Below are 12,308 nucleotides of genomic sequence, written 5' to 3' on the forward strand. Positions count from 1 at the left end.
AATTTAGGGTTGAAGATTATTACATAAATATAGATCCAAATTCTTGTTGAAGCATTTCATGGATATAAACATATTTATTCAAATCCTTATATGATTCTGTGTTGGTTTTTTATAATTATAGCTAAATATAAAAATTTTGAATAAAATATCATTTTTGGTCCCATTAGATAGTGTCCTTCTCACTTTTGGTCCCACGTTTTACGTGTTCAACACCTTTAATTTCAAAACCTTATTTTTTTAACAGTAATGGTCCTGTTTCGTTAACAACTAACGAAAACAGCACATGACAAGGTACCGTTTGGGACTAAAGGTGTTGAACACGTAAAGTATGGGACCAAAAGTGAGAAGGGTCCTATCTAGTAGGACCAAAAGTGATATTTTGCCAAAATTTTGGCAATTGTTTAAGTACTCAAGTGCAATAATCTCTAGTGATTGTTACTTAACCGTAAAGATATTGGCCATCTCCAATATAGCTATTGATTGAACTGTAATGTGCAATAGAGTTGCTCTTTCCTTAAACATGTTTTCTCTTCCTTTTTAGTTAATTAGTTTTAACTAAGCTGCAGTTATTAGTTGGTTAGTAGTTTGTTTAGTGAGGTGATTAGTTAGTTAATTTTTGTGAGCTTATTTAAGCTCCCACATTGTACATACGATACTAAGCTAATTTCAAGATTACAATCTTCTTCTTCTACACAATGAAATCACCACTTTCCTTTCAAGCTTGCGCATTTACACGAGATGTTTCTTGTGTGTGTGTAGAGTATAAGTTTGTATATATGATACGAAAGACAGTACTCCTCCCTCACATTTATTATCTCGACCACTCTCTTCTCCATTTCTTTTCACTTTATTTTCTTGCTCTTTTTGGACTAGTTTCAAGTCAGAGCAAGATCTTCCTAAGCTTGATATACTGAGTTAATAGTATGATCAAGTTTTTTATACGTACACACCTTATCTCTAGCAAGGTTTAATATAGACCACCTTGTAGTGTAGTGTGTGGTTGATGTTGAGGAGATCTCGTTGGTCTATGTGTGAGCACACCGTTGGAGGAGAAGAACTTGAAGAAATTCTTCAAATGTAAAAGGTAAAATTTCATAATTACATTTATGTTACTCTTTGTTAACATAAACACTTGTTTTATTTAAGCTTCTTTTATGCTTGTTAAGTGCCTAAGTTCGGGATTAAGGGGCTAGTTCGCTTTGGGTTTAGAATTTAAATATGCTTATTTTCATGATTTTATTGTGTTCTTGACAAGTCCCGAACTATTCCGATTCTTTTAGTGGTATTAGAGCCCAGTTCGATACTCGTAGCTGTTGTTTATGTGATTTTATATGTGATACAACATGTTCTATGTAGATTTTAATTAAAGCAAGATTTACATATTTTTTATGCATTATTATATGATGGAAGATATGTTATGTTGTATTTTACTTTTTGGATATCATGTTATGTTATAAAAATATTTTAAGGCATTTTTTGTTTTTTTTATGCATATCTTAGAAAGAAAAAAGAAGGATCGAGTAAATAAAATTGCTTATGGCAGAGTGAGAGTGCGCGTTGTCTGCGGCCGACACGTGCGAGCATTGTTCACAGCAGTGCGCATGCCCACACATGTGTTGTGCACGGTCCGCCGGTGCGAGTGATCTTGACAGTTGTGTTGTTGTGCTACATTTTTTTTCAGATCAAAAATCGTTTCAGTAACATCATATATTTTTTAATAATATAAAAATGTGATATTTTTTTTGATTTTTTAGATTTTGTGAATCCTTACAATTAATCTTTGATTATTTGCAATTTTGGGTTAAATAAATTTTCTTGCAAAAAAATTATTAATTTTGTGAAAAATATTTTCATAGTTTTAATTAAACTATTTTGGAGTGTCCAAAACTTGAATTTATTCAAGGTTATTTTCGGCAAATTTTAATTGGATTAATGTGTTTGTCGAAAATAAAATATTGATATTCATTATTAAGTGCAATTACTTGTGAAGGAGCAATATATATTTTTGTTGCATAACTATGGCATATAGGATATTAGATATCTCTTGATACATATTTTGTTAAAATAATTTGTGGCCCATGACCAAATTTAAGGTAAGCCCAAGGCTCATCGTCCTATCTCACTTGGATGGCTTCTTTATTATCAAATCTGCTAGACCCATTCACACTAAACCAGTCTAAGGATCCTATCCGACCCGACCCGGTCACTCATTCTGCAACTTACTCTCTCTCCCTTCTCATTCTTGGCAGCAGCGCACCCCTCTCTCTCTTTGTTTTTTGTTTACTTCTTCTTCATTTTCAATGGTCTTAGAAATGGACTCCACTGTCCAAATCCTCCTCCTTCTACTACATTTCTACCCTATAAATTCTCCCTTTGAAATGGAAAAACACAGATGAATCTTTGAAGCAAAAAATCGAGAGTTATACTTGAGATCTTTGTAATATTCCTAAGTGGTTGGTTCTTTATCCTAAGTGGTTGGTTCTTTGTCAATGATCCTAGCGATTTCTTGGTGAAAATATTGGAGCAACCATGAGTAAGGTTGCCGGCCTTTATGGCCGCGTCTTGCCTCTTCGGATCTCAGTTCCTTGAGTCGTTTTAATCAATTTATTTTACTCTATTATTGTGTAGATCGCTATATTTTGTATTATTCCTGTAAATCGATATGTAATATTAAAGGGGTTTTTGTAACCCACTATTTCATTGTAATAGTTTGTGCTAAGTTGCATTTTTGGGTCATCTTTAATTTTATAATATATGATATTGTGAAATATATTCTATTTATTCATGTGATAAATGAATCAAAGAATGATCACAATGCCCATTGAACCCATATGATTGGTACTATATTCTATTTGGGTTGGAAAAAAATGTCTCTTGTTCTTCTCCTCTTTCTCGTTTTGTAGTCTTGAAAATAATAAAGCATTCTTTGTCCCTCTTATGTACCTCCTCCCAACTTAAGATTGAGATTTCTATAAATTTAATTGTAATGAAAGTAGCTTAGGAAGTACGAGATTTTATTTTATTGTAATATGACTTGTAATAAAGGTCATCTGTAGATTGAGTCTAAGGAGACACTTAGAGAGGATCACGAAGAAAAGAAGGACTATGAAAGGCCCACTAAATGTAACGGGTTATAATAATTTATAATAGCCTAGGGCATACACTTAGAAAGACCAATAATCCACTATGGGTTCAGTAGGTTGCGTAGGAGCGGACTTGTGATCATCCTGATAGAGGAATGCTTGGTTTATTGCATGTGATGTTATGCATGACTTATTAGTTTTGAAACAACAAGTATGCAAATTACTAATGTGATGAGGTCCCGGTCTAAAGATAATTAAACTCTCACTTATCCAAGTATAATATTAGGCCTATGATGGACATATTAAAATATTTAATGAGTCTAAGCCTTCCATTCATAACATTGTAGTGTGGACGCTACTTTCATCCCTTTCGTGGTCTTATGAGTTGTGGCACATTTTGAAGAAAAGTTACATTATTGTTATGAATGAGAAACTTATTCTCATATTTTCCTATCTAACGGGTCGTGAGGGTGAACAAATTCCATGCAAACTCTAGAACGAGCCTGGCTCATTATGGTGATAGTGGATCGAGCTTCATTTCCACGACTATAGGTACTCTAACTGAGGAGTAGACCTCTGGTATTCACACTGTTGCATGTGGGTTGTCCCTTATTATTATAGTTCATAATCCCGCAAACCCTTTACCCCAACTAGAGTGTTACTTTAGGGGGATAGCTCTGCTATGTCGGCTGCAATCTAGGAGTCATCTACGGAGCATGCATTAGTGGTGAACCTTGCAGACATTTATATTGGTAGTATTTGAGTTAACCCTAACCCTAGATAACATATTGATTGAATTGCCGAGGGCCTTTTTAACTCTACAAGAAAGTGTTGCTTTATGTCCTACTATAGAGGAGGTCATTAAGGATGACCCTTATTTGTTCCAAGGGCAACCCTTTTTTTTTTTTTTTACAAAAATGGCAGTTGGGCATGATGTTACAGAAGCAGTTGCATCAGTTGATAACACTCTAGATTAAACTTTATAATATCCCGATGGAGTACTTGATGGTGGAATGTCTCATTGTTGTAGTGAGTGGAGAGGGAACCCCGTTAAACCCAGATACAATTACAATGAATTGTGCTAGAGTGGACTATGCAAGGGTTTGTGTTCTGGCAGATCTTGGATTGAAATTTAAACAAGTAATGCAACCTAGTTTTGAGGGGGATTGTGATGTAGTGTGTAACATCACCACTGAATATGAATAGATGCTGCCTGGATGTGGTAGTTGTAAGGTTGTTGGTCACACAGAGTATCATTGTCCTAAAAAGAAGAAATCAATGCTACAAACGACTCCGCTTGTGTAAGTCTATGTTCTAAAGCTAGCCCGACCAAAAGAGTGCCAGTTGAGGATTAGTATACATAATGTCCCTGCAACTAGTGACAAAGGTAAAGAAGTTTATGGTTTATAATCCGTTCTCTACTAAGTAATCTTGATGATGATACAATTGATACTGTGGGCCCTAACCACAACAGCCCTTTAGTGATTTTTAATGATTAATTTAGCTGCATGGAATATACACGATCTCGAAGAGACCATCAAGTTTTGTCAAACCACTTGTAGCATAATTCAAGCTGGAGTTGATTGGTTTAATTGAGATGAGAGCTAGGTATCAAAATGTGGATGTTGTGCAGCAGATTAATAATCATATTTGGACGTGGTTTTCAAATTATTCTCAAGGGCTAGGAAATAGAATTTGGAGGATATTGACGTGGTATTTTGGATTCACATGAAAAGCGATTGTAGTGTTTGGAAGAGGTTCCATCATAGGTCTTTTCTACTCCTAATAGTCTATGGGACAAATGATTAGATCTCTAGACGGATTCTTTGGGAGGGCAATTTGGAAAAAGCAGTTGTGGTAAAGGACGTTGGGAGGATTTTAATTGAACTTCTAAAACTGTGTGCTTAATGAGAGTGAATATGTGGTACCTTAATGGATAGTTCTGATTCTATTAATGAGTTTGCCAACTATTTGATAGGAGCATATTATAAACGTTACCTATTTCTAATTTATAATAGACTTGGAATAACTATTTTTTTGGGTACCAGAAATCTGTGAAAAAAACTAGACAGAGTTGTTGGGAATGAGGAACAATTTGTTTCATGGTCCCAAAGTTCTTACACTTGCACTACTTAAAGAATGTCGGATCATTGCCCATTGATCCTTCAATTCAAACAAACTCCTGCACATGGCTATGGGTGTTTTAGGTTTGATGATTTTTTAGTGGTTGGGCCAGATTTCTTTCAAGAAATGCTTATTATTTAACACTTGGAGGTATACGGGGTACCGATGTATGCTGTGGTTCAGAAGCTTAAAGCACTCAAAATGTTTTAAGGAAAATGTGTAAAAGGAAGAAAAATTTGACGCAGAATGTGTGTTGTGTCAGACTTTCTCCAAAAAATTCAGATACTGCAACAAGAGTTCCCAAATGTGTTGCTACTTAAGGAAGTGGAGAAATTATTTAGGTTGGTTTATGCTCAAGCAATGTAATAGGAGCTAGAAATTATTCAACAACGAGCTAAACTCAGATGTTTAAGAAAGAGGATCAGAGCACCAAACTATTTTTCCAAAAGGTAGCAGTGGAGAGAGTGAGGAAGAAGATCTGTCAGTTGAGCACAACTAGTGGGGTGATATTGTTAAAGCAATCTCAAATTGCACAAGAACTTGTTTGGTGGTACTCCGAACTTCTCAGAGCACAAGGGACACTAGGGATAACCGATTAGAATACCTTGAACCTTACCTTATAGTGAGGCTGATGGAAATAGAGGTTGTACCCTTGGTAGCCAAAGTCACTGATGATGAGATTAAGGAGACAGTTTTTGCAAATTGGGGATGAGAAAATAGATGGTTGTACAACATAATTTTTCAAGAAAGTGTGGCATGTGGTGGGTGAATCGGTAATATGTGCTGTGAAATAACTTTTTGTCTGGGGTTGCTTATTGAGGCAAGTAAACATCACCTTTCTTGTATTAGCGCCTAAGAGTTAGAATCCTTAATAGCTGTAGAATTTCAGCACATTACTTGCTACAATGTGTTGTATAAAATAATTTTTGAAGTGCTTGGGCATAGACTGAAGCAAATGTTGAGCAACTTGGTTGATGTTAGTCATATGGCCTTTATCCTAGGGAGAAAGATCATAACAACATGTTATTGGCTCAAGATCTACTGCATGGTTGCAATTGGAACCACTTGCCTCTCAGATGTGCGATGAAGAATGATATTTGGAAAACCTATGATACAATGAACAAGAATTTTTTGTTTGCTATATTGAGGTTACTTGGATTCCCAACTAACTTTATAGGGTGGATTTAATAATGTGTGACAATGGCGTCCTATTTAATTCCAAGGTGCCTAAGGAATGAGGCAGTGGGATCCAATATCATGATACCTTTTTGTTTTGGTCATGGAGATGCCACATGCAACAATGAAGAAACATATTGATCATCCAATTGGGTTTCAATTTCATTGGAAGTGTTTGGAATTGGGCTTGTATATGTTGAGTTTTCCAGACGATGTTTTGCTATTTTGAAAAGCTACGACTCAGTCTGGGAATGCTAAAAAGTGCACTTAATGAGTTTGCGCAACAATCAGGTTTATAAGAGAGTGTAACAAAGAGTTTAATTATTTTCTCAAAATCTATTACGCCTCAAAATGAAACATTGCAAGCTATGGTTGGATTTCCTGTGGGTTTAGTACCACTCAAGTATTTAGGAGTGTCGCTTACCTCATCGAGACTTACTGTTGGCCATTGTCAGACACTCTTGGACAAGATAAAGGATCGGATTGAAGCATGGGGGACTTTGAAATTCTCCTTTGCAGGGCGACTACAACTTATAAATCAGTGCTGGCTTCATATTAGTTTTATTGGTCTTCAATCTTTGTTCTTTTGAAGGGAGTAATTAAGCATATGGAGCAGATCTTGGGGTGTTTTCTATGGGCCGCTAGCGGAGTAGGAGTTTTAGCAAAATTGAGCTACGACCAAGTTTGTTTGCCTAAAGGTTATGGTGGTCTTAGAATTCAATCAGTAGCATTGATGAACAAGGAGTTGATATGCAAACTATTATTGGTCATTGTGAATAAATATGAAGGATCAATGTAAGTCAAATGGATCCTGAAACATAGAATTAAAGAGTAGGTTGTTTGGACAGTGAGTTCAACAACAAGATCGTGAAATTGGAAGAAAATAATTAAATTACTAGGTTCTATGCTGGCACCAATGGAATATGTCATTAGAGAAGGAGAGAGCATTAAGGTGTGGCTTGATCCTTGGCATTCTATGGGTGTCCTTATCCAATTGTTTCCTGATGGTTCGAGAGCCATTGGAAGAAAACTTGCAGCAAATAAGTTTGAAAGTTGTCTTTTAAAGGGACCGCATGAGGCTGAGATTGGGGGAAATGCTTTCAATTGTTATTCATTTGGAATTGGCCTTCTATTATATCAGCAAAGATGATGGCTTTTCTAGAGAATTTCCTACAATAACTGGGGGTCAAGACCAAATTTGATGGCATGCCTCTAATAGACGATTTTCCACTGTGCAGCCCGAGATTTATTAGGAGCAAACCCTCTAACTTCCATGGACAAGTTTGTTGCAAAGACATTTAAAATCCATAGGAATGTTTTTATTCTTTGGTTGGCCATCCAAGAAAGACTATAAACATTGGACAAAATGTGGTTTCTTCACTTGGAGGCTTTTTATTTTCCATGTGATGAGTATTTTGGGGACGATGCTCACATTCTTTTTTTTCAGTGTAGGTTCTCAAGGCAATGTATTGCAATCTTACAGATGAAAACAAATTCAATGGTTGTGTAACCAATGGCACAAAGGGGTGTTTTAGGCTAGTAGGAAGTGGAGAGGGAAACACCCACTACAAAAAAAGGCAAAATTTGGCACAGTCAGGGTACCCATTCCAAATTTCGTTCCATCATGGAACGGATTTTGGGACGCTTGAGGAACGGATATTGAAAGATGACATCAGGTGGAGCATTTTTTTTGGGTTACGAATTGGGCACGACACAACCGTCGGAAATTGAGTTCCAAAAGAACAGTTACTAGCCCGTTCCACACTCCGTGCCAAATTGGTAACGAAAAATCATTGGAACACTATATTAGATGTAGGAATGGTCACAATCTAACCGTTCCTACACCCATTGCAGAATATGTCTCAAAATTTTCAGTTCAAAAACGTATTCCAAAATGAGGTACAAATTGGAACGATTCCTTAGAATTATTAGCTGTGTGTTACTGTGCCCGTTCAGAAAATTGTTCCAAAAATTGTGTCCACTGTCGTTCTTGAAGTAGGAGTCCTTAAAGAATAAGGCGAATCGGGCAGCAAACCCTACAGCGTCCTCGACTTTCTATCAGGGGTCTTCCTCAGTCGGCATGCACAAGAGAAAGTTGGTAGTATATATAAATTATTTGTGTGTTAAATAATTATTTATAAATAGTATGCGGCATAATTAATTAACTATTTTTTCTTATACAAGAGACGCAGCTCGATCAGCCGCCCAAGGAGATGGAAATATTCGAGCGCTGCTACAAGAAGAAAGAGAACGACGGTTGGAGTGGGCCGAGGGCGACGGAGGTGGCGATAAGTAGTAGTTTATATTATTTTGTAATAATTAATTATTGATTGAATAAAGTACTAATAATTTTGTTTGTTTCATAGGAGACGTTCCAGAAAATGCTGGAAGATCGTCAGCCCCAGCCCACGGCTAATGACCTAAGTACCCCAGCCAAGTTCGAGGTTTCGGTGGCGATGACAGACCAACAGATGTGGCTGGCTGCAGTCGGGGCCAAGTATTCGACCTTGGTTCTGAGGCCCACGTCTCCAACTCACATTCACATCGCCACCGCCAGTGACACTGCCACCGTCACCTTCAAACCTAGCGATGGGAGACCGCATCGGTCGTCTCGAAACGATGATGGCCGACATGATGGACATGATGCGGGCCTCCTCGTCGACTACAGCACCACTTCGATGAATCCCCCGGCCGAGAATCCAGAGGAGGACGAGGGGCGTTTAGATTAGGTTTTATATTTTTTTCTATTTCTGTAATTAAATATTTTTTTATATTAATATATTTTTTAAAAATTATTTATGTTTCTTAATATTTATTAAATTCTACTATTTTATATTTATTTAGTTAATTAAATATATATATAAAATTAATTCAAATTTTATTAAATTAAATTAATTATATCTGAAAATTTTATTAAAATCTATAAATTTATTTATTTATTCAAATTTATTAAATATATTAATAAATAATAAAAAAATATAAAATTCAAAACTTATGAATGGGTTTAGTAATGCTAAATAAAATATTACAAATTTTACACAGTACCATTCCAAATCCCGCTCCAAATAGCATTACTAATAAAGTACCTTATATGTGTTTCAAACTATACAAATCGTTCCTACATCTGTTACTAACATAGTTCTACAAATATGTTCCAAATAATAAAAATGTGTTCCAATTTTGTTAAGATAGTTACATAACAAACTCACAGATAACTTAACAGATCAACGTACTTTCTAGCACAATCAGGCGCGGTAAAAAATCTAAGTAACAATTTTGATGAATGTCAGCAAATTTTGCTTCCTGTACGAGTTTCGTGGGGAATTCTAGCAGAAACCCGTCTCGGCCGAACCTGAATCAATAATATGGCAAGTACAATACATTTGTTGTGTGATTGGTGTACAGTTTAAGAAAAGTGACCAATCACATAGCAAGTGTGATACATTTACTCTGCGATTGGTTTATTTCAATCAAATCTGACCCAAACAAAAAAAATTTCTAATTCCGAACCTGTCGTATGCATGTCATCGTCAGGGCACTTTCCTCTATATATTTATAATTATCGTTTGCTCAAAAGAAAGACATAGATGGAAGATTTTCAAACACTACTTGTAATATGGGTGCACTAATAATTATCTATTGTTCTCTCCTCTTTCCGATTGTGAGTGTATGACAACATATACTATCTAATAATAATAATAAGAGTGGCCATAGAAACGTCAGAAAAGACAACAATTTGATTCCTCAGAAGATATACAAAAGCAAAAACCACTCTACTGCTCCTCACGATGTGACTGACCATTCCTCGTCTCTTTCTGCAGCTTTATTAGGTGCAAAAAACACAACATGTGCATCACTGAAGAGCCAAAAATGATAGGTGAGGTAGTGAGTGTGAGGGAGCTGTACAGTTTGCTGAAGAAGGGTGCAAAAATGATAGTGGGGGAAAAGCAGTTGGATTTGGATTTGGTGCTGGTGCCTCTGGGCATGGGAACGCTGCTGGCCTACCATTTCTGCCTTCTCTACACCATAATACGAAATCCCAGAAGAACTGTGATTGGACTGAATGCTGAGAGCCGCCGCGTATGGGTCTTCTCCTTGATGGCTGTGAGTTTGCACATCTCTTCTTCACCCAATTACTTCTCCATTATTAACTCCTGTCTTTGTATCTCTTTTTCTTGATGCTCAAGCTGTTCTTTTTTGGAAATTCCTAGTCTCCGTCGAGTTCGGACCAATCATATAATTCTTTTTTTAAAATTGCAATACACTTGCTGTGTGGGTACAATATATTTTGTCACTTATTACAAATAATGGTTAATTACATTTAAATCTCTTTAAAATATATAAAATTATATTTTCTCTGAAAAAGCTTTTAAAATTACACTTACACCCCTTTCAAGAATTCTTTATTTACAATTATCTCCATTTTCTTTAGAGTTCGGATGAAAAATGACGTCAGTGAAAAAATTGCAATAATTGTAAGGAGGTAAATGTAATATATATAAAGTTAAAAGGGTACATATTGTTCCTATATTATAGTTATTGGATAACAAACAATCGTAGATGAATGAACAAATTAATTATTTTCTTTTTTTTACTTCCCATATGTAGAGTAAGGGTAACATCAATTTTTATTTTTCATCGACAATTTGTCTTTTGAACATATATATAGATATATATATTATTTAGGAAAAAAGTAAATTTCATTTAATGAGTTAAAAAAAGTAGAATACTAGATATACAACAATTCAGCCCTGTTTCTAACCTACTACGTACGTCAAATCGCTTCCAAAAATATAATGATTTAAAATTTAGCAATACAAGCAATTTTTTTATATTATATTTAATGTTAAAACGTTGACACAATATTATATGGTACTTTATATGAATATGGAAAGATGGACAAAAGTTGGTTTTTTTCATTCATTAACGGCTACTTTTTTTTTTATAATTCAAAAATAATATTTTATTTTGATGATACTTTTTTGGATTTGTATATATATTGTATTTATCTCTTAATAAGTATAAAAATATTATTAGAAAAATATTGAATGAGGGATAAAATTAGATGTATATGTAATTATTTTTACTAATGTCAGCATTTTCTGACCCAATTTTAATGGAAGGGGAACAATTGTGAAAAAAAAAAATTTTGACGGAGATGTAAGTGTAGTTTTAATTTTTTTTTAGAAAAAAATATAATTTTATATTTTTACAAAAAAATTCAAATGTAATTAACCGTATTTATAATAATGAAGTATAATTTAAAATTGTGTCTAATGTTTTCCTTTTTAGTATCTTAGTTCATTTTGTTGGACTTTATTGCTTTCTTTTTTCTTTTTATAATATTCTTTTGGTTGGATAAAATGCATCTCAATGACACTTCACTTTGTTAACCAATGCTATGGTATTGTTGAGGTGTGAAGTCTGATCCAACATCAATTTTGAGTCAATCGATTATGAATTTAGCATAAATGGGCAAATGTATTTTTTCCATTGTTATTCACTTAATCATCCTAAACTCAAAATCAACTTCAAGTTCTGCAGGATCCACTTAAAAACGGCGTATTGGCGATTCAGACGATACGTAACAATATAATGGCATCGACGCTTTTGGCAACAACAGCGATCACTCTCAGCTCGTTAATAAGTGTATACGTGAGCAACAGATCGAGCTCTACCTCCTTGGACATGCATGGAAATAGAGTTTCGGTCCTGCCTTCTGTGAAGTTCTTTGCTATCTTGATCTGCTTCATGGTCGCCTTTCTTTGCAACTTGTTGTCTATCAGGTACTACGCCCACGGCAGCTTTCTCGTCACGGTGCCTGCGTTCAAAGATCGAAAGGATGCTATCGAGTATGTGGCGACAAACCTGAACAGAGGAGGCTTCTTTTGGTCACTAGGACTCCGAGCATTCTACAGTGCCGCT

At 35.3% G+C, this 12,308-nt stretch overlaps 1 protein-coding gene across 1 annotated transcript in view; it reads left to right on the forward strand.

Annotated features, from left to right (window-relative positions):
- Nucleotides 10,099–12,308, forward strand: part of LOC105176028 — a 5,759-nt gene continuing 3,549 nt past the window's right edge. Inside the window, exons 1-2 of the mRNA XM_011098701.2 lie at nt 10,099–10,487; nt 11,928–12,305. Of these exons, the coding sequence (XP_011097003.2) occupies nt 10,230–10,487; nt 11,928–12,305 (636 nt within the window). The 5' untranslated portion in view covers nt 10,099–10,229. The remainder of the gene's footprint in view (nt 10,488–11,927; nt 12,306–12,308) is intronic.

This window comes from Sesamum indicum, linkage group LG13 (assembly GCF_000512975.1).
Source record: "Sesamum indicum cultivar Zhongzhi No. 13 linkage group LG13, S_indicum_v1.0, whole genome shotgun sequence".
In the NCBI taxonomy this organism is placed as follows: Eukaryota; Viridiplantae; Streptophyta; class Magnoliopsida; order Lamiales; family Pedaliaceae; genus Sesamum; species Sesamum indicum.